We start from the raw sequence: 21,317 nt of genomic DNA, 5'->3' as shown, positions 1-21,317 counted from the left end.
GTCAGAGGTCGCCCAGCTCTGGAGCAACTAGGAGCAACTTAAGTGTCTTGCTCAGGGACACATCTGGAGCAACTTAAGTGTCTTGCTCAGGGACACATTGGTGTCTCACAGTGGATTCGAACCCAGGTCTCTCACACCAAAGGTCTTATCCACTGCACCATCACCACCCTAGCACAAGTACACTCTAGTACATGTGCCTCAGCCATATTTTCAAAAGTAAGATTTTAAAAAACATTTTAATATAAAGTACACTAATAAATATTTATGTCCACTAGGTGACACTGTGGTGTTTACATGTTCATTTGTCAGAAGGAAACCTTTAGAGTCTAGAAACTCATTGCAGCTAAAGACACAACCATGTATTTCAAATTTGAGAAGGATGAAATTATTTTTACATCCTTTTTGTGGAAACCAAAGAAAATGCAAGGTATGAACTGAAACATCTAGTTTTTTCTGTTAACAAATGCTGTAAGGGCAGAATTTCCAAACACAACTTTTGCCTACAACGCAAATGTAACAATGAGCAATTTGCAAATTCAATTATTTAAAGGTGCTCTAAGCGATGTCGGGTGACGTAACTTCATGTTGAAGTTTAAAGTATTTTCAAACAAAATGGAGGCTAGATAGACCCTTCCTCCTCCTCATCCACGCACTAACCCCCAAAACCCCACCCCCCTGGCCTTCTTGTCAGTTATTGGCTGGAACAGTTTGTTATGTTGTTTCGTGGAGGAGTTGCTGCTGTTTGTCTTTGTTGCCATTTGTGGAGCCTGGGTTGTCTGGATAGACAGCGTTTTTTACAGAGTGTTTAGGGGACAGGCAGCTAGTGGATAGTGAGGAGATGTTTGCTGTATGTGACAAAAAATGTTTGGGCCTAAAAAACGTGTGGCATCGCTTAGAGCAGGGGTTCCCAACCTTTTTTGTGCCAGGGACCGGCATATTCATAAAAAAAATTCCAGGGACCAGCTGTCAATTTGAATACCTCAATTTTAAGATGCATTGTTTGGATTCGGAACATATCACTGTGCAAAACAGTAACATATAATTTATAATTTATATAATTTATATTTATTTGCATATAAGTTATTTGCATATAATGAACTAGGTGGCAACAAAGGCTCCTTGCATACCAATCTTTTTAAACTTTCAGAACGGTTCACAAAAAGTTTCTCTTCTCTCCCATTCAATTCGGTCTACTTCAAAAGCATATCACATAGCACTCACTCACTAGCAGGTGCATATACGTTGGAACCCCCACCCCCGGCCGCCCCCTAAATTCACATAAGGATTCAATAAGGATTATGCATTAACATGCATTGTGTATTATCATGCAATTTATACGCGAAAATTTGTTTTTACGTGCATTTGATACGCAGAAAACTTAATAATTGGTCAGAATTATGTCTGACCCATTCCAATTGTTTTCCGATATATGGTGACCCAAGCACTGATGGACCAAAGAGCGCACATTTCGACATGTGCAGTAAAAACTTTAAATATAAATTCTCAGAAAATGCATTTTAATACTAATATATTGAAAAGGCTGTTTATATACTCCATTAATAAAGGAGTTCAGACAAAGGAAACATATCAGTTGATATGCGTTTTTATATTTAATATGAGGGAAATACTGTAGACATGCATGCGTGACACAAAAAATCTTTAAATTTTAGGTAGCAAAATATTTTTTAGAAAATTCTAGACTAACATCACTCATAAATCCTGAAATTTCACACATCTCTTGAGTTTTATTAAAAACTTTTAACTTTTAGGTAGCTAAATATTTTTAGTAATTCTCTCAATTACACTAAGGTTAGATTTCATTGAAGGTAAATTGGACACTGACGCCCAAAGACGTGAAGTGAACAAGACAGAGGCTGCCCGGTACTGTCAGAAATAGTTAACTCTGTGGCGATGCAAGTGCAAAACTAATCACAAAGTCAACCAGGATACATAACACAGCCTACTAGGCCTATAGAAACAGTTTCAGAATACAATAGCAAACACACCGTGATTTGGATGTTTGGTGAAGTGCCGCTGCAGTTTTGACGGCTTCATTGCTTGATTGGAGAGTTTTTCACCACAAATTATTACACACAACGGATTTGACGCCACGGAAACGCCTGTTGGCGTGAATCAATACCTAATGTATGAGGTATCGTATTTATGATTGAAGCTTGACTTTTTCTTTTTCTTTCTCTATATTTCAAGTTAGTCATCGCCTTTCCTTTTACCGGAACTGTCCGCAATGAAATTAGCCATTAAAGTCTGCTGAGCCCGCTCATCTCTCCGCATACTTTTGTCACTTCAGCTGCACGCACCCATGCACACACCGCGCTCAGTCTGTTTAGATATGACGCGTTGCTAAGCAATCGGAAGACGCTCTAAGAAACACGTTTTAATATTTTTGCTTATTTGTATTTATTTATTGTTTGTGTTTTGGATTAAATAACATGACACGTTAAAAAGCATCTTAAAAAGACAAATATTATTATGGAAAAAAAATAAAAAATTCTGGGAATATGTGTTCACGAACAGGTGTTGTGCCTAATTCCGACCCCCCGGCAAAAGACTACCCCCTTTCGCGTGCACGCGGACAGTACCGTCGTGTTTCCGGTAGATGGCAGTTAAAACACGCAACGTTCGGTTAAACGCTTCACTGATCCCCACTCCAAACGTTCAAATTGAAGAAAATCTGTTATTTTCCTGTAGATGGCAGTATAAACTCAGAAACGTAATTGCTTTTCAACCCTAATCGTAAAGGAAACTGGCACGTCCGTAGCAAATCTCTTTTGATAAACGCTTCGATGGCGTAATTTGTTCCATTTTTTTCTTCTTCTTTTTTTCTTTTCTGCTTAGATGCAAACCAAGCTATGCATCATATTGTCACTTACACCGAAATGTTTATAATATTCCAATAAATTTATGAAATAAAATACATACACAAGGATTTTGTCTTGGTACTGAAGCTTCCAGTGCACATAATACAACAAGAAACATGATAATAATAAAATATGAAAGTATAAAGACACGATAGGTTTAGTCATAATGAACTTTAACAGATTATGAACATATTTATTTAGTATTTTATAAATAATTTCTTTTCTCTAAGTACACAAACGCTGCCTAAAATGGGTCTGAACACCAACACAAGCAGCAAAACTGTGTGTAAAATGCTACATTTCACACTATTAACATGGACAGATTTAGTTATAAAGGGGGTATTATTTGGGCAGGCCGTTTTTACCCACCTGCCTGGATTATACCCCCCAATTTCTTCTATCTAAATACACAAACGGTTCCTAAAATGGGTATGAACACCAACACAAGCAGCAATACTGTGTGTAAAATGCTATATTTTACTCTATTAACATGGACAGATTTAGTTATAAAGGGGGTATTATTTGGGTAGGCCGTTTTTACCCACCTGCCTGGATTATACCCCCCAATTTCTTCTCTCTAAATACCCAAATGCTTCCTAAAATGGGTCTGAACACCAACACAAGCAGCAATACTGTGTGTAAAATGCTATATTTTACTCTATTAACATGGACAGATTCAGTTATAAAGGGGGTATTATTTGGGCAGGCCGTTTTAACCCACCTGCCTGGATTATACCCCCCAATTTCTTCTCTCTAAATACCCAAATGCTTCCTAAAATGGGTCTGAACACCAACACAAGCAATACTGTGTGTAAAATGCTATATTTTACTCTATTAACATGGACAGATTCAGTTATAAAGGGGGTATTATTTGGGCAGGCCGTTTTTACCCACCTGCCTGGATTATACCCCCCAATTTCTTCTATCTAAATACACAAATGGTTCCTAAAATGGGTCTGAACACCAACACAAGCAGCAATACTGTGTGTAAAATGCTATATTTTACTCTATTAACATGGACAGATTTAGTTATAAAGGGGGTATTATTTGGGCAGGCCGTTTTAACCCACTTGCCTGGATTATACCCCCCAATTTCTTCTCTCTAAATACCCAAATGCTTCCTAAAATGGGTCTGAACACCAACACAAGCAATACTGTGTGTAAAATGCTATATTTTACTCTATTAACATGGACAGATTCAGTTATAAAGGGGGTATTATTTGGGCAGGCCGTTTTTACCCACCTGCCTGGATTATACCCCCCAATTTCTTCTATCTAAATACACAAATGGTTCCTAAAATGGGTCTGAACACCAACACAAGCAGCAATACTGTGTGTAAAATGCTATATTTTACTCTATTAACATGGACAGATTCAGTTATAAAGGGGGTATTATTTGGGCAGGCCGTTTTAACCCACCTGCCTGGATTATACCCCCCAATTTCTTCTCTCTAAATACCCAAATGCTTCCTAAAATGGGTCTGAACACCAACACAAGCAATACTGTGTGTAAAATGCTATATTTTACTCTATTAACATGGACAGATTCAGTTATAAAGGGGGTATTATTTGGGCAGGCCGTTTTTACCCACCTGCCTGGATTATACCCCCCAATTTATTCTATCTAAATACACAAATGCTTCCTAAAATGGGTCTGAACACCAACACAAGCAGCAATACTGTGTGTAAAATGCTATATTTTACTCTATTAACATGGACAGATTCAGTTATAAAGGGGGTATTATTTGGGCAGGCCGTTTTAACCCACCTGCCTGGATTATACCCCCCAATTTCTTCTCTCTAAATACCCAAATGCTTCCTAAAATGGGTCTGAACACCAACACAAGCAATACTGTGTGTAAAATGCTATATTTTACTCTATTAACATGGACAGATTCAGTTATAAAGGGGGTATTATTTGGGCAGGCCGTTTTTACCCACCTGCCTGGATTATACCCCCCAATTTCTTCTATCTAAATACACAAATGGTTCCTAAAATGGGTCTGAACACCAACACAAGCAGCAATACTGTGTGTAAAATGCTATATTTTACTCTATTAACATGGACAGATTTAGTTATAAAGGGGGTATTATTTGGGCAGGCCGTTTTAACCCACTTGCCTGGATTATACCCCCCAATTTCTTCTCTCTAAATACCCAAATGCTTCCTAAAATGGGTCTGAACACCAACACAAGCAATACTGTGTGTAAAATGCTATATTTTACTCTATTAACATGGACAGATTCAGTTATAAAGGGGGTATTATTTGGGCAGGCCGTTTTTACCCACCTGCCTGGATTATACCCCCCAATTTCTTCTATCTAAATACACAAATGGTTCCTAAAATGGGTCTGAACACCAACACAAGCAGCAATACTGTGTGTAAAATGCTATATTTTACTCTATTAACATGGACAGATTCAGTTATAAAGGGGGTATTATTTGGGCAGGCCGTTTTAACCCACCTGCCTGGATTATACCCCCCAATTTCTTCTCTCTAAATACCCAAATGCTTCCTAAAATGGGTCTGAACACCAACACAAGCAATACTGTGTGTAAAATGCTATATTTTACTCTATTAACATGGACAGATTCAGTTATAAAGGGGGTATTATTTGGGCAGGCCGTTTTTACCCACCTGCCTGGATTATACCCCCCAATTTATTCTATCTAAATACACAAATGGTTCCTAAAATGGGTCTGAACACCAACACAAGCAGCAATACTGTGTGTAAAATGCTATATTTTACTCTATTAACATGGACAGATTTAGTTATAAAGGGGGTATTATTTGGGCAGGCCGTTTTAACCCACTTGCCTGGATTATACCCCCCAATTTCTTCTCTCTAAATACCCAAATGCTTCCTAAAATGGGTCTGAACACCAACACAAGCAATACTGTGTGTAAAATGCTATATTTTACTCTATTAACATGGACAGATTCAGTTATAAAGGGGGTATTATTTGGGCAGGCCGTTTTTACCCACCTGCCTGGATTATACCCCCCAATTTCTTCTATCTAAATACACAAATGGTTCCTAAAATGGGTCTGAACACCAACACAAGCAGCAATACTGTGTGTAAAATGCTATATTTTACTCTATTAACATGGACAGATTCAGTTATAAAGGGGGTATTATTTGGGCAGGCCGTTTTAACCCACTTGCCTGGATTATACCCCCCAATTTCTTCTCTCTAAATACCCAAATGCTTCCTAAAATGGGTCTGAACACCAACACAAGCAATACTGTGTGTAAAATGCTATATTTTACTCTATTAACATGGACAGATTCAGTTATAAAGGGGGTATTATTTGGGCAGGCCGTTTTAACCCACTTGCCTGGATTATACCCCCCAATTTCTTCTATCTAAATACACAAATGGTTCCTAAAATGGGTATGAACACCAACACAAGCAATACTGTGTGTAAAATGCTATATTTTACTCTATTAACATGGACAGATTCAGTTATAAAGGGGGTATTATTTGGGCAGGCCGTTTTTACCCACCTGCCTGGATTATACCCCCCAATTTCTTCTATCTAAATACACAAATGGTTCCTAAAATGGGTATGAACACCAACACAAGCAGCAATACTGTGTGTAAAATGCTATATTTTACTCTATTAACATGGACAGATTTAGTTATAAAGGGGGTATTATTTGGGCAGGCCGTTTTTACCCACCTGCCTGGATTATATACCCCCCAATTTCTTCTCTCTAAATACCCAAATGCTTCCTAAAATGGGTCTGAACACCAACACAAGCAATACTGTGTGTAAAATGCTATATTTTACTCTATTAACATGGACAGATTTAGTTATAAAGGGGGTATTATTTGGGCAGGCCGTTTTAACCCACTTGCCTGGATTATACCCCCCAATTTCTTCTCTCTAAATACCCAAATGCTTCCTAAAATGGGTCTGAACACCAACACAAGCAATACTGTGTGTAAAATGCTACTTTCACTCTATTAACATGGACAGCATTTGTGTATTTAGAGAGAAGAAATTGGGGGGTATAATCCAGGCAGGTGGGTTAAAACGGCCTGCCCAAATAATACCCCCCTTTATAACTGAATCTGTCCATGTTAATAGAGTAAAATATAGCATTTTACACACAGTATTGCTTGTGTTGGTGTTCAGACCCATTTTAGGAAGCATTTGGGTATTTAGAGAGAAGAAATTGGGGGGTATAATCCAGGCAAGTGGGTAAAAACGGCCTGCCCAAATAATACCCCCTTTATAACTGAATCTGTCCATGTTAATAGAGTAAAATATAGCATTTTACACACAGTATTGCTGCTTGTGTTGGTGTTCAGACCCATTTTAGGAACCATTTGTGTATTTAGATAGAAGAAATTGGGGGGTATAATCCAGGCAGGTGGGTTAAAACGGCCTGCCCAAATAATACCCCCTTTATAACTGAATCTGTCCATGTTAATAGAGTAAAATATAGCATTTTACACACAGTATTGCTGCTTGTGTTGGTGTTCAGACCCATTTTAGGAAGCATTTGGGTATTTAGAGAGAAGAAATTGGGGGGTATAATCCAGGCAAGTGGGTTAAAACGGCCTGCCCAAATAATACCCCCTTTATAACTAAATCTGTCCATGTTAATAGAGTAAAATATAGCATTTTACACACAGTATTGATTGTGTTGGTGTTCAGACCCATTTTAGAAAGCATTTGGGTATTTAGAGAGAAGAAATTGGGGGGTATAATCCAGGCAAGTGGGTTAAAACGGCCTGCCCAAATAATACCCCCTTTATAACTGAATCTGTCCATGTTAATAGAGTAAAATATAGCATTTTACACACAGTACTGCTGCTTGTGTTGGTGTTCATACCCATTTTAGGAACCATTTGTGTATTTAGATAGAAGAAATTGGGGGGTATAATCCAGGCAGGTGGGTAAAAACGGCCTGCCCAAATAATACCCCCTTTATAACTGAATCTGTCCATGTTAATAGAGTAAAATATAGCATTTTACACACAGTATTGCTTGTGTTGGTGTTCAGACCCATTTTAGGAAGCATTTGGGTATTTAGAGAGAAGAAATTGGGGGGTATAATCCAGGCAGGTGGGTTAAAACGGCCTGCCCAAATAATACCCCCTTTATAACTGAATCTGTCCATGTTAATAGAGTAAAATATAGCATTTTACACACAGTATTGCTGCTTGTGTTGGTGTTCAGACCCATTTTAGGAAGCATTTGGGTATTTAGAGAGAAGAAATTGGGGGGTATAATCCAGGCAGGTGGGTAAAAACGGCCTGCCCAAATAATACCCCCTTTATAACTAAATCTGTCCATGTTAATAGTGTGAAATGTAGCATTTTACACACAGTTTTGCTGCTTGTGTTGGTGTTCAGACCCATTTTAGGCAGCGTTTGTGTACTTAGAGAAAAGAAATTATTTATAAAATACTAAATAAATATGTTCATAATCTGTTAAAGTTCATTATGACTAAACCTATCGTGTCTTTATACTTTCATATTTTATTATTATCATGTTTCTTGTTGTATTATGTGCACTGGAAGCTTCAGTACCAAGACAAAATCCTTGTGTATGTATTTTATTTCATAAATTTATTGGAATATTATAAACATTTCGGTGTAAGTGACAATATGATGCATAGCTTGGTTTGCATCTAAGCAGAAAAGAAAAAAAGAAGAAGAAAAAAATGGAACAAATTACGCCATCGAAGCGTTTATCAAAAGAGATTTGCTACGGACGTGCCAGTTTCCTTTACGATTAGGGTTGAAAAGCAATTACGTTTCTGAGTTTATACTGCCATCTACAGGAAAATAACAGATTTTCTTCAATTTGAACGTTTGGAGTGGGGATCAGTGAAGCGTTTAACCGAACGTTGCGTGTTTTAACTGCCATCTACCGGAAACACGACGGTACTGTCCGCGTGCACGCGAAAGGGGGTAGTCTTTTGCCGGGGGGTCGGAATTAGGCACAACACCGGCACCGGTCCGCGGACCGGGGGTTGGGAATCACTGGCTTAGAGCACATTTAATTAGTTAAATGTCTAAGTAGAGGTGTAAAGTCCTGGTTCAGAAAGTAAAAGTCCTCCTCAGTATTTTAACACATTGATTATGAAATTAAACCTTTTCAATAATTTACCCACACTTTGAATATCAAGTAGCCTAGGCTATTGTTTAATTCAATTCAAATTATTTCTATATCACTTTTCAAAATTCAGGTTGCAAAGTAGCTTTACATACATATAGAAAGTAGTTATATGTAATTATGACAAATAAAGAAAACAATATATAGTCCATTTAAAATGAAAGAAATTGATGTACCTGATTCCTAATACACTCCAATACCTACTGTAATGGTACTTAATAGTACTTTAATGGCTTGCACTTTGAAATGTGGACTGCAGCCCTTTGGGCTGTCAAAACAAAATAATTACTCATTACTTATTCATTACTTATTAATTAATTGTTAAACAAATAATTACAAATTATGAACAAATTATTAAAATGATCCTGGCTTGTCCTCAAAAATTACACAAAAAGTAAAAATGTAAAACAAATTCACCAACATTAACTGCATAAAAAGTTACAATGTAAAATGTATTAAAATAATTTCAATTCATGCGTCACATTTACATCCACTGCATAATGTGAGGAATCGTTTTACTGCCTTTCAGGAGCAGTCTTCTGAACATTGAGATTTGAAGCGCGCAGAGACAATCGACGGATGGTTGGTTTTATTCCATCCGCAAGCACTGAAACACAAGCTCTGCATGGTCACATTCTGCCACCAACAAACAGAAATGTCTGTGTTTTAGTGTGTGCACAAGAATAAATCTCATGTTAATGCAATTGCTTCCTGCAACGTAAATGAAATATCGTGTCATGTAAATGGAAGCAAAATATTCTGGTGATGATATTTAATGTTGTGTCTGATGGCTTTATTTCTTCAATAGCTTCAAGTTCAATGCGCTTTCGTGTTCTATACAGTTTCGCGTTTATTTTCACACACCACTAATTGCACCTACAGTATATCCAGACTTTTCTCTAATGTTCTCTCTGGATATTTGAGTAACTGGTATACTGGGTGTATCTGTAGAAGGCTGTGCCTTTATTTATAAAGATTACTTTATTGTATTTGAAGCACATGTAACACTTTATAATAACTACATGCTAATAATCATTAGTTAAGCATGAGTAAACCATTAATTCATCATTCATAATAAGCAGTTCATAAATACAGCTATAAATGCTTTCTTCTTGATTTAAAAGCATATCTATAATTTGTTTAATAATTGTATTTTCATCCTTTATTAATGATCAATTTATCATTTCTAAATGAAGAATTGCATTTTTTATGAACCAGTTATTTGAGAGTTGTCAGTGGTTCGTAAGATTACTTAGAGCGTGTAAGTAATTGATTAATAAACTATTTAAATGTACATTCATACATCTTATTATTCAGACATATAGTGATGGTTACTTAAAGGACAACTCCGGCGCAAAATGAACCTTTGGTCTAATTACACATTGTTACCTAGTCAACCGTTATCTGAGATTTGTTTTCATGATTGCCGAATGTAAATAGTTTTATCTCTAAAAACAGTTTAGCCTATAACGCTAGTATAACGCTAGTATATGGGGCATAGAGTAATGACAAATAAAAATCGCTTGTTATTACCACTAAAAAGGCTCAAAATAGCCCCACACTATCACAACAGCATAATAAGGGTCCCTACATTCAAACCGAAGCATTGAGAACTTTGTCAGTGTCCATACAGTTTAATAAGAAGATATTTTATACACACAGTCAACTTCGCGAATATAGGAAGAAGCCATCTTTGAAAAATAGTCTCTACCAGTCGATCTACGAACGCCGATCCAAGTGCGGTGGTGAGATGTGAATAAGGTGATAAGGTGAGCGCGAACAGTAGTCTACAAACATGTACAAATTGAAGAGAAGAAAATGGTTCGTGTTTGTGTTTCTTCCGGAAACAATGGATATGAGATTCTGCACAGTTCAGCGCACTTGGATTGGCGTTCGTAGATCGACTGGTAGAGACTATTTTTCAAAGATGGCTTCTTCCTGTATTCGCGAAGTTGACTGTGTGTATAAAATATCTTCTTATTAAACTGTATGGACACTGACAAAGTTCTCAATGCTTCGGTTTGAACGTAGGGACCCTTATTATGCTGTCGTGTTAGTGGGGGGCTATTTTGAGCCTTGTTAGTGGTAATAACAAGCGATTTTTATTTGTCATTACTCTATGCCCTATATACTAGCATAGCGTTATAGGCTAAACTGTTTTTAGAGATAAAACTATTTACATTCGGCAATCATGAAAACAAATCTCAGATAACGGTTGACTAGGTAGCAATATGTAATTAGACCAAAGGTTCATTTTGCGCCGGAGTTGTCCTTTAATGGTTACTAAATGCTTTATTAACATGTATTAATGCTGTAATTCAGGGTTAATTTGGGTAGTTATAAAGCATTTAGTAGTGGTCAGTTAACTATGTTCGTGAGCTAATCTAAAGTGAGGACTATTCATGCCTTGTAAAGCATTTTTAAAGGCTGTTAAATATTTCTATGTTCTGTATCACTGCGTTATGTTTGTTTACTGTTTAGAAGATTGACGAGTCTTTAACTTGCCTTTATAAATGCTTTACAAAGCATGAATAGTCCTCACTTTAGATTAGCTCACAAAAATAGTTAACGGAACACTACTAAATGCTTTATAACTGCCTGTATTTACTTAATTTACTTACACTTTCTAAGTGATCTTATGAATGACTGACAACTCTTAAACAACTGGTTTGGAAATAATGCTATAATTCATTTAGAAATTATTAATTAACAAAGTATGAAAATACAATTATTAAACGCATTATAGATATGCTTATAATATCTTAAATCAAGAAAAAAGCATGTATAGCTATATTTATAAACTGCGTTTTAATGTCTATTAATGTTTTATAAATGATGAATTAACTGTTTACTCATGCTTAACTAATGATTAATAGCATGCAGTTATTATAAAGTGTTACCGAATCACAAAATAATGATGCCATTAGCAAACTTAAAGTTTAGTATAATATTAATGTATGTTCAACACTCTTGCAGTGTAATTGAAAAATATATTAAAAACAACTTTATTTGAATAAATGCATTTGTACCAATTTAAATGTAAAATATACATGTAAAATGCATTTAGTACAAAATTAGTTCCAATTTAACAGAATTTAAGTATACCAATTTATAGTGGGCCACAAATACACTAGTTATACTAAAGCACAATTAGGGTAGACCCACCAGAAAAACAAAATGACTACTGCATGTAATGTGTTTGTCAGATATGATCATTTCCTGCTCCTCCCAAGTAAGTTTCCTCTCTTATTGTTGATGTAGATTGCTCTAAAAAAAGTGCTTTAGAACGGCAAACAACTTCTCAGATCCATTGTGTTAGTATTAGCATTCCAGGATTTGCACTCCAGACTAATATTTTCCATGCGTACGGCTGTTTTATATCCTGGAGACTGGGATTTTCCTGAAGAATGAAATGGAAAACTTTTAAGTATCCTGAGTGCCATACTTATGTGAAAGTACTCTTAAAGGGATTTTCTGTCAATAACAAAAATTTGCAACAAAGACAGAACTGATTTCAAACCATGGATGTTTTAAACTCAGAGGACGGCAGCAATTATGAGGACTATTATAATGCAGAAGGACTTGAAGAATATGGACTCTGCAAGAAGACACATCTAAAGGAATTCAGCAATCTGTTTCTAACTATATTCTACTCCATTACCTGTGCGCTGAGCATTATTGCTAATTTAATCCTCCTAATAGCATTCATCAAACACAAAACTCTGAGAAAGGTGTTGCCTCTGCACATGGTCATATCGGATTTTATTTTTACACTGAGCCTTCCGTTTTGGGCAGTGTATGCCAGCAGTGAATGGATCTTTGGTGATCAAAGCTGTAAGGCAATCACATTGGTTTACACGGTCAGTTTGTATAGCAGCAATCTCTTTGTTGCTAGTAAGAGCTTACAAAGATTTATGGACCTTTTATGTGTTGTTTCTACCATCAGGATCTTCAACAGTCCAAAGAGGAATACTATCATGTGCATTTTGGTGTGGCTTTTATCAGTTTTGGCTGCTGCTGTTCATGTCAGCTTTGTTGAGACTCAAAAGGTCCATGAACTGAACATTTGCACTTTCAATTTCCACAATAAAGTTGGATGGAAAATCTACATAAGATTTCAGATGAACATACTTGGGTTTGTCATACCATTTTTAGTGCTCCTATTTTGTTCAATCAGACTACCATGTGTTTCTGTGGTAAGGAACAGATTCCAGATGTTTAAATATGAAATTGGATTCACTGTCATGTTTTTTCTCCTCTGGTTCCCATACAGTGTTGTAATTTTTTTGCATGCTTTGCAAGACCTTCACATTTTTTATACATGTTCCACTAACATAAACTTGGACTTTGCTATTCAGGTTACAGAATGTATTGCTTTCATGCATGCTTTCATAAATCCTCTTTTATATATATATTTAAACAAAAAAGTCTGGAAACGATTGAGAAATGCTTCCAAAACTCCAAGGGAGTATCTGCTTGAGGAATGCAACAGTTCATCAAACATGTCCAGTCAGGATGGTGCTATAGAGCTAAGGTCTGTTCAGCAATATCAAAACCATGACCTGAGCTTTTGTGCTGAACGACCAAATAACTTACTACCAAAGCCAAAGTAAAAGCTTGTGAAAAAATATCAAGCTTTGCTGTGTATCTCGGTGTGTACTGTTTACTGTGTGTATCTCAGTATACCAACACAGATTCCACTCCTACTCACATATGGTTTATTTCTACATATAATTTTATATAAATACATATTTTTGCAGTTTATATTAGCTTGTTTTATATAATTTCTTTAATGACAAAATTTGTTGTTGAAGTTAGTTAAGTTTATTTCCACAAGCAATGGCTGATTCAGCAGTAATAAAACCAAACTCAAAATAATGTGTGTGTGTGTGTGTGTGTGTCTCTTTAAGATGCATGTGAGGTGGGGGGAAAAACACTATATCAGCATTTTGTTGTCAAGCTAAAATGCTTATGTAATAAACAAGTTTTTCAGCAAAACACTAATATTGACAATGTAAAATACAATGTTTTCAACAAATATTGAGATATGCTGAATCAGTTCAACAAGTGGCCTTTCTCTGACATTCTTATCATAAAGATAACGGTAGCCTTGACCTTGCTTGTTTTGGATTAAAAATTACTCTGCTAGAAGCATAATTAAACAAAGCTCAATATTATTTTCTTTTCTTTAAGAACTTCAGTATAAGTTTGCATTGTTATGCAACACACTGTTATTTTGTTATATATTTTACAGATTTGTACATTCTTCACCAGGTTTTTTTTATAAATTATTTTTTTGACTTACAATAAAACACCATTTAAATTATTTTTTCTCAATAAATTACAAAATGGAAGGTCAAATTCATTCCTTGTTTGTGGTTTAAAAGTAGTGTCTCTCATAGCAAAAAAACAAAACAAAAAATAGCTGTATCTATAATGCAAAGTTCAAGGCCTAAGTCACTCTCATACTTATGGAGGCAATCAGGGCCTTTATCAAGTTGAATGGCTAAGGCAGAAACAGTATCCAAATAGTGTATTTTTGAGAAGGTCCAATTTCTATAATTGTAAAATCCTTTTAGCAAATGTTTAGGTTTAAAAAAAAATGACAGAGGTCTAAACAAGATCTGTTACTTACAACACCCTCATGTTACAGTCCTTCGTCTGCACCAGTCTGTCTTCGTCATCTGCACTACACCTCCCAGGATCAAACTCACTCCCTCATCAGCCACCTGTTCCTTGTCTTGTTTCATCATTTTCACCTGTTTGTACCTCGTTTTGGTTGATTCCTCTGTGAATTTAGTTCCTCCTCATTCAGTCTGTCATTGTCGTCGTTGTGTATGTTACTATGTGTGAAGAGTGAGTTCCTGCCTGTTCCTGTGCTTGTTGATTGTTTATAGTTAATTGAATTAGAGCTTTGCCTCTTTGGTCTCCTTCTTCAACCTTCACACCACCACACCCCGTGACACCTCATCACACACCCCTTTGTCCATATTGCGGTTTTAGGGGAGTGAGCAATTGCCCCTAAATGGCTAAAATGCAATGTTGTCAAATTGGACAGATGGTGAATTTAGAAAACGGTTTCTAAGGAGTTTGTAAATCATTTCAGATTGACACCCCAGAGTGTACCAGAATTTTGGTACTGATGTGTGAATAGTATCTTACCAGTAAAAAGACAGAATACCATTGCTTGTGTGAACAGCACATTTGTGTATTCACAGGAAAAGTAAAAAATCTGGTAATTTTACAGTAATTTACCAGGTTTAATGTGTAAAAGGAGATACAATATTTGACCTCTCCCATAAATTATTACACTGTTTCATTTGCATTACATTTACATTTAGTCATTTACAGGGACGTGCAAAGGAATTTTGAGGGGCAGTTGCTCTGACCTGAAAAAAGGGCATCCCTCCTCCCTCCTCCCCCTTCACAGGCGGAGGAATATATTCAGTTGAATTTGTCCCTTTCCAAACTGCCTTATCCAAACGCAATGCCTCATCTTATGGTCTTATTATTATCTATAAAGATTGCAAAACGTCAGAGATGAGACACATGAGAAAAAGAGTTTCTCATTTTATCGTTTATCACTTCTAATAAAAAAAAAGAAAATGCTTAGATTTTGGGAAGAATATGGACTCTGCAAGAAGACATCTAAAGGAATTCAGCAATCTGTTTCTAACTATATTCTACTCCATTACCTGTGCGCTGAGCATTATTGCTAATTTAACCCTCATATTCATCAAAAGTCTGAGGAAGGTGTTGCCTCTGCACATGGTCATGTCGGATTTTATTTTTACACTGAGCCTTCCGTTTTGGGCAGTGTATGCCAGCAGTGAATGGATCTTTGGTGATCAAAGCTGTAAGGCAATCACATTGGTTTACACGGTCAGTTTGTATAGCAGCAATCTCTTTGTTGCTACTGTAGTAAGAGCTTGCAAAGATTTATGGACCTTTTATGTGTTGTTTCTACCATCAGGATCTTCAACAGTCCAAAGAGAAATAGTATCATGTGCATTTTGGTGTGGCTTTTATCAGTTTTGGCTGCTGCTGTTCATTGCGTAAAGGAAACAAGAATTCCGGTAGGGAACAGAATCGACTGCAGTGCCGATCCTGACCTCCCCATGGGGCCCTAAACAAAATTCTGCTAAGGGGCTCTCTACCTGATCTGTGCCGCCGTGAGCTATGTAAACCATTTGCCATTGCCACACAGTCAGGCCTGACATTTCAGTGCTCCCAATACAATCCTCTCTCCTTTAAACAAAACAGTCAAAGAATAAGTACAACAATATAGAACAGAATGAGGTTCAAACAAACAATATTTAGAGTATTTTTTATAAGATAACAAGTGAATATTAACGTAAACATAAATAAGAAGAAAATAATAAAGTATAACCCTGAGCTTTGGCTTTTGGGATTAACTTTGGTTCTCTCTACAGCCTGGGTATTTTCGGCATCAGTATGTTTTTATTTTTATGTCCAGCTAATCACATTTTAAATTCAATATAGCCTATAGATCAATAGTTCATCAATGTCAAATTGTCAATACATTGCTTTCTATCTTGCATAATTAGTGCAGTTGTTAGTTTTTAACTACACTGAGACTAGACAATCAGTGTCTATCTTGTTTTATAATGTGTACTTTGATTGGGAGTGCCATCATTCACATGCATGTATTGTTCAGTATGTCTGGTCTCCATATATTTCTGCTTGAAAAATGCGAGTTTCATTTTGTGCACACGCATACAGTATGAACACACCATAACACACGCGACGCGGTTATGTTTTCCGAGCTGCAGTAAACAAACACGAAGGGCATATGGGTAGTTGCCCGGGCAACCTGAGCAACCCCCCTGTGCAAGTCTCATTTAACAGTTTTTTTTTCAGAGCACTTTACAAATAAGGAACATCACTTCGTACTCTTAAAACTGCCATTTTAGTGTTGGGTATGGTTGGCTCTTTATAAATTGCTCGTTGTCCTTGTTGTGTTCCTCAAATACGATTAGGATAAAAAGCCTCTGTTAAATGACTAAATGTGAATATAAAGCAAACAAATAAATAAATAAAAATTTAAATTTTTAAATTAGGTCATTCTGGGATGTGTTTCCCGAAAGTATCGTTCGCCAAATATGGTCGCAAGTTCTGTCGTTATCAGCATAGTTCAACAAGTCGGTGTTTCCCGAAACCACCGTTCCATCAAACATTCGCAAACAGAATCGCAAAGTTGTGTGATTGGAACAACAGCTCTCAAGCTGTGGTAAGAAGCATAGTTTATAAATTGCATGACGTGGAATTAATAAATCCGTATCTTGAGCAAAATATGCAAGCTGACATTCAGTACAACCTGTGTCTTTTATTTAGAATACATACAAATGTGTTAGACATCTTTGACATCGCAAGACTGTGCATGTGCGAACATGCTCTACTATGTAAGAACGAGCCTATGATTAAAGGGACACCATGCAGGAATTCCGTATTTGTCAAACAGCGACCCCTAGAGTCGCTGTGGAGTGCTTGTATGTAACGTTACTGTCGTAAATACCACTCATGCACAGCGTGACGTGTTACATAGTATACAATAGTACATTATGTTTAATTTGTTGTTTAATGAGATCTAATATTTGTTGTTAGTGGTGAGAATTTTCACGTGATTAAATGCATAGATCCAACTAATATCCCCATGAACTTGGTCCAGTGGCAGAACTTTTACCAAGCGTGTCAGAGGTTCTAGGTTCTAATCCGCACTAGTAGTATAGTTTAATTTCCTCATCAAAACCGATTGTTTATTAGTGGTTGTATATCAAGCAGGGACATTTTTGTGCATTAGGTTTTGGGATTTCACCATAACAAATGTAGTTAGTCTCTCGGTCTACGCAACGGATTGAAGTGCCTGTGTGAACTGAAGACTGTGCACCGCGTCACAACAGAGTACTGTAACGCAGCGGCAACGAGCACTTTGGTCACTTGATTTCAAAAACAACACATTTCAGATCGCCTCTTACCATTCAACCTGAAATAAGTCAAATAACCATTTCAATAACTCCGAAGCTGTTCAGAAAGATCTAAAATTACATGCTAATATTTTATCTTCAATGTTTAACTAAATAAAACTAAAATTAATAATACAAATGTTTAAGGAAATAGGAACTTATAAAATTCACTAAACTGTACTGATTAATATGTCTGTTATTCTTCAGTGCTCTGTAAAGGTATATAAATTCAGGTATTGGTAGACATTTAACAACAGGCAATGGATCAAGGTAACCTTTATTGCACCATCAAGGTTATATATATATAACTACTGCAACAAATTCTGTTATCTCACTGATAAGAATAGCCTTGATCCTTCCCCTTCAACATCATGACATATGTCAGCAGACTATGATGTAGAAGATAGACATTTGACTATACATAGACATTTGACTATAAGCAAAGAATAGTTTATACAGGTTTTAGATTATCTAAAACCTGCATAAACTATTCTTTACTTCCTTCCCAATAACTGTAGTGAGCGAATGATTAACATTAAATGATTGAACTATTATTAGTTAATAGATTTATTAATGTTTTTTGCTTAAAATTTGAAATCAAACCCCAGCTTTCTTTTCACATACTATTTGTAACATTTCAGAAAATAAATTATTAGATTTATAAAAATTTAGTACATCTGGGCATTAGATGTATTTATTTATTTATTTTCATTTCGGGAAGCCCTAATCTTATACATTAGGGCAATTTAATAATGTGTTTCCCCCAAAATGTCAAATTGTTTAAGCAAAATGTCGATAAACTGATAATAATTTATCTGAATCATGTCAACTTATGTTTTACAATATAGCACAATGAACATACAAAAAGGAAAACACTGAATACACAGAAACAATATTGTAAAGAGACCCTATATTAAGAGTCATTCCCTGCACTACAGAAATTCACAAGGAGTTATGTGATTTTAAATGACTGCAGGGGGTGGGGCCTACACACAGCTGCCAGGAAAGAGGAATTAAAAAGAGAGCATAGCGTGGCTACGAGAACGCCAAAGACCTTGAACGCCATGGGCAGCCTTTTTCAAATCCTGCTTGCAATTTTTATCTCTGTTATAGGGGCCCTCTACCTTTTGGGGTCTTTTCGCCGCAGGCGACCTGGAGAACCCCCTCTGGATAAGGGACCTATTCCGTGGCTTGGTCATGTTCTGGAATTCAGGAAGGACACAGCCAAATTCCTGCAGAGAATGAAAGAAAAACATGGAGATATTTTTACAGTGCAGCTGGGAGGCTTTTATTTCACTTTCATTACAGATCCACTTTCTTTTGGCTCAGTGGTGAAAGAGGCTAGAACAAAGCTGGACTTTACTAAATTTGCAGAACTACTAGTTGCAAGAGTATTTGGCTATCATTCCTTGGAAAATGAACACAAGTTTCTCCAGGCATCAAGTAACAAGCACCTCATGGGAGATGGTCTGGTTGTCCTGACTCAGGCCATGATGTACAATCTTCAGAATTTGATGCTTCACAGCGTTGGATCTGGGAATGACAATTCATGGCAAGAAACTGGACTATTTGCTTACAGCTACAACATTGTCTTTCGCGCTGGCTATCTGGCACTGTTTGGAAATGAGTCAGGTAAAAGTACAGGGACTTTGGAAAAAGCTAAGGAAATTGACCGGGAACTTTCAAATGAACTTTTCAAGGAATTCAGAAAATATGACCAGTTATTCCCAAATCTGGCTTATGGTGTCCTGGGACCCAGTGAGAAGATGGAGTCAGAGCGTTTGAAAAGACTGTTCTGGAACACACTTTCAGTGCAGAAGATGAGATTTAGAGACAACATCAGCAGATGGGTACATGAACAGGTACAGGTGAGAGCTGACCAGGGCATGCAAGAGTTCATGCAGGATCGATACATGTTTCTACTTCTGTGGGCATCTCAGGGAAATACAGGTCCTGCAGCATTCTGGCTACTCTTATATCTGATGAAGCACCCTGAGGCAATGAACAGCGTTAAGAATGAAGTTGAGCGGGTGCTCAGAGAAACAGGGCAGGAAGTAAAACAAGGTGGGCAGCTAATTGACCTGACTAGGGATATGCTTCTCAAAACTCCCATTCTAGACAGTGCAGTGGAGGAAACTCTCCGTCTTACAGCTGCCCCTGTCCTTACAAGAGCTGTCATGCAGGATATGACCATCAACATGGCCAACGGACAAGAGTACAAGATCCGTGAGGGTGACAGAGTGGCGATTTTCCCCTACACAGCTGTTCAAGTAGACCCAGAAGTTTACCCAGATCCCTTCACATTCAAGTATGACCGTTTTCTCACACCAGATGGAAGCAAAAAGACTGATTTCTACAAGGGTGGAAAGAAACTCAAGTATTACAACATGCCCTGGGGAGCAGGAACCACAATGTGTCCAGGAAGATTCTTCGCCACAAATGAGCTGAAGCAGTTTGTCTTTCTCATGTTGTCCTACTTTGACTTGGAGCTCATAAATCCAAATGAAGAGATTCCAGGCATTGATATCAGACGATGGGGCTTTGGCTCCATGCAACCATCTAAAGACATCCAGTTTAGATACAGACTTCGATTTTAAAAAAATATTATTCTATGATTTAATACACTGAAGCTTCAACAAAACTTATCATCAGACAGGATTCATTTATGGAAGCTGACTTTAAAACTGACATGCTCACATTTCCCTGTTAACCTGGAAAATGATAATTACTGTCCTAAATACCTGAGGTGTTGCTTTTGATATATCTCACAGCCTGGAATTCAGTCCCATGTGCTTGCATTTACTCTGTGTTACACAAATATTGTATATAAGCAAGAACAAATGTCATACAACATACACAGGAACAAGATATTTTTGTGTATAATCATCTACATAAAATTAAAATCAACTTATTGTGCTGGTTTCTCATGTGCTATTTGAGAGAAAAACAAGATATATAAATGAAGTGTATACAATATATATATAAAAAATACTGTACATTAAGCTCCTTGTCTTTTCATTGTTCCTTATTGACTATACTGAACTGATATTTATTTTTAATTGCCAATGTAAATGCCCCATGTAAAAAAAAACAAACAAAAAAAACAAAACAAAACTAATTTAGGGTCAACTTTATTTGCTTGACCTTTGCACCAAGATATTTTATAATACATTTCTATACATTATTAACATAGAAAAAGGCTTGTCAATGGGCTCTGACTAATTCTTTCTTTTTACTTGTTTATCATCATCGGACTTTTAGCTTTAACCCATTACCCGTCTTTGTTTTAAGAGCAGGTGCAACTCGAGAAATTGGCA

At 36.6% G+C, this 21,317-nt stretch overlaps 2 protein-coding genes across 2 annotated transcripts; both read left to right on the top strand.

The window, feature by feature from the left end:
* The first annotated feature begins 12,254 nt into the window (after nucleotides 1-12,254).
* LOC120477645 (atypical chemokine receptor 2) lies at nucleotides 12,255-14,716 on the top strand. The gene has a single exon (XM_039669316.2). It carries the CDS (start codon nucleotides 12,538-12,540, stop codon nucleotides 13,627-13,629), a length of 1,092 nt encoding a protein of 363 aa, XP_039525250.2. The 5' UTR covers nucleotides 12,255-12,537; the 3' UTR covers nucleotides 13,630-14,716.
* Nucleotides 14,717-19,011: 4,295 nt separating this feature from the next.
* LOC120477644 (5-beta-cholestane-3-alpha,7-alpha-diol 12-alpha-hydroxylase) lies at nucleotides 19,012-20,980 on the top strand. Its single transcript, XM_039669315.2, has one exon. The coding sequence runs from the start codon at nucleotides 19,065-19,067 to the stop codon at nucleotides 20,595-20,597; it is 1,533 nt and encodes a 510-aa protein (XP_039525249.2). The 5' UTR covers nucleotides 19,012-19,064; the 3' UTR covers nucleotides 20,598-20,980.
* The last annotated feature ends 337 nt before the right edge of the window (nucleotides 20,981-21,317 follow it).

The sequence above is a fragment of the Pimephales promelas genome, chromosome 5 (assembly GCF_988280905.1).
Source record: "Pimephales promelas chromosome 5, fPimPro1.hap1.1, whole genome shotgun sequence".
NCBI classification, from domain to species: domain Eukaryota; kingdom Metazoa; phylum Chordata; class Actinopteri; order Cypriniformes; family Leuciscidae; genus Pimephales; species Pimephales promelas.
Note: the sequence above shows the minus strand (reverse complement) of the source record. Positions and strands in the feature narration are given on the sequence as shown.

Bases quoted from the DNA above. Each gene is read 5' to 3' on its own strand.
- LOC120477645 (XM_039669316.2), top strand. From the start codon at position 12,538: ATGGATGTTTTAAACTCAGAGGACGGCAGCAATTATGAGGACTATTAT.
- LOC120477644 (XM_039669315.2), top strand. From the start codon at position 19,065: ATGGGCAGCCTTTTTCAAATCCTGCTTGCAATTTTTATCTCTGTTATA.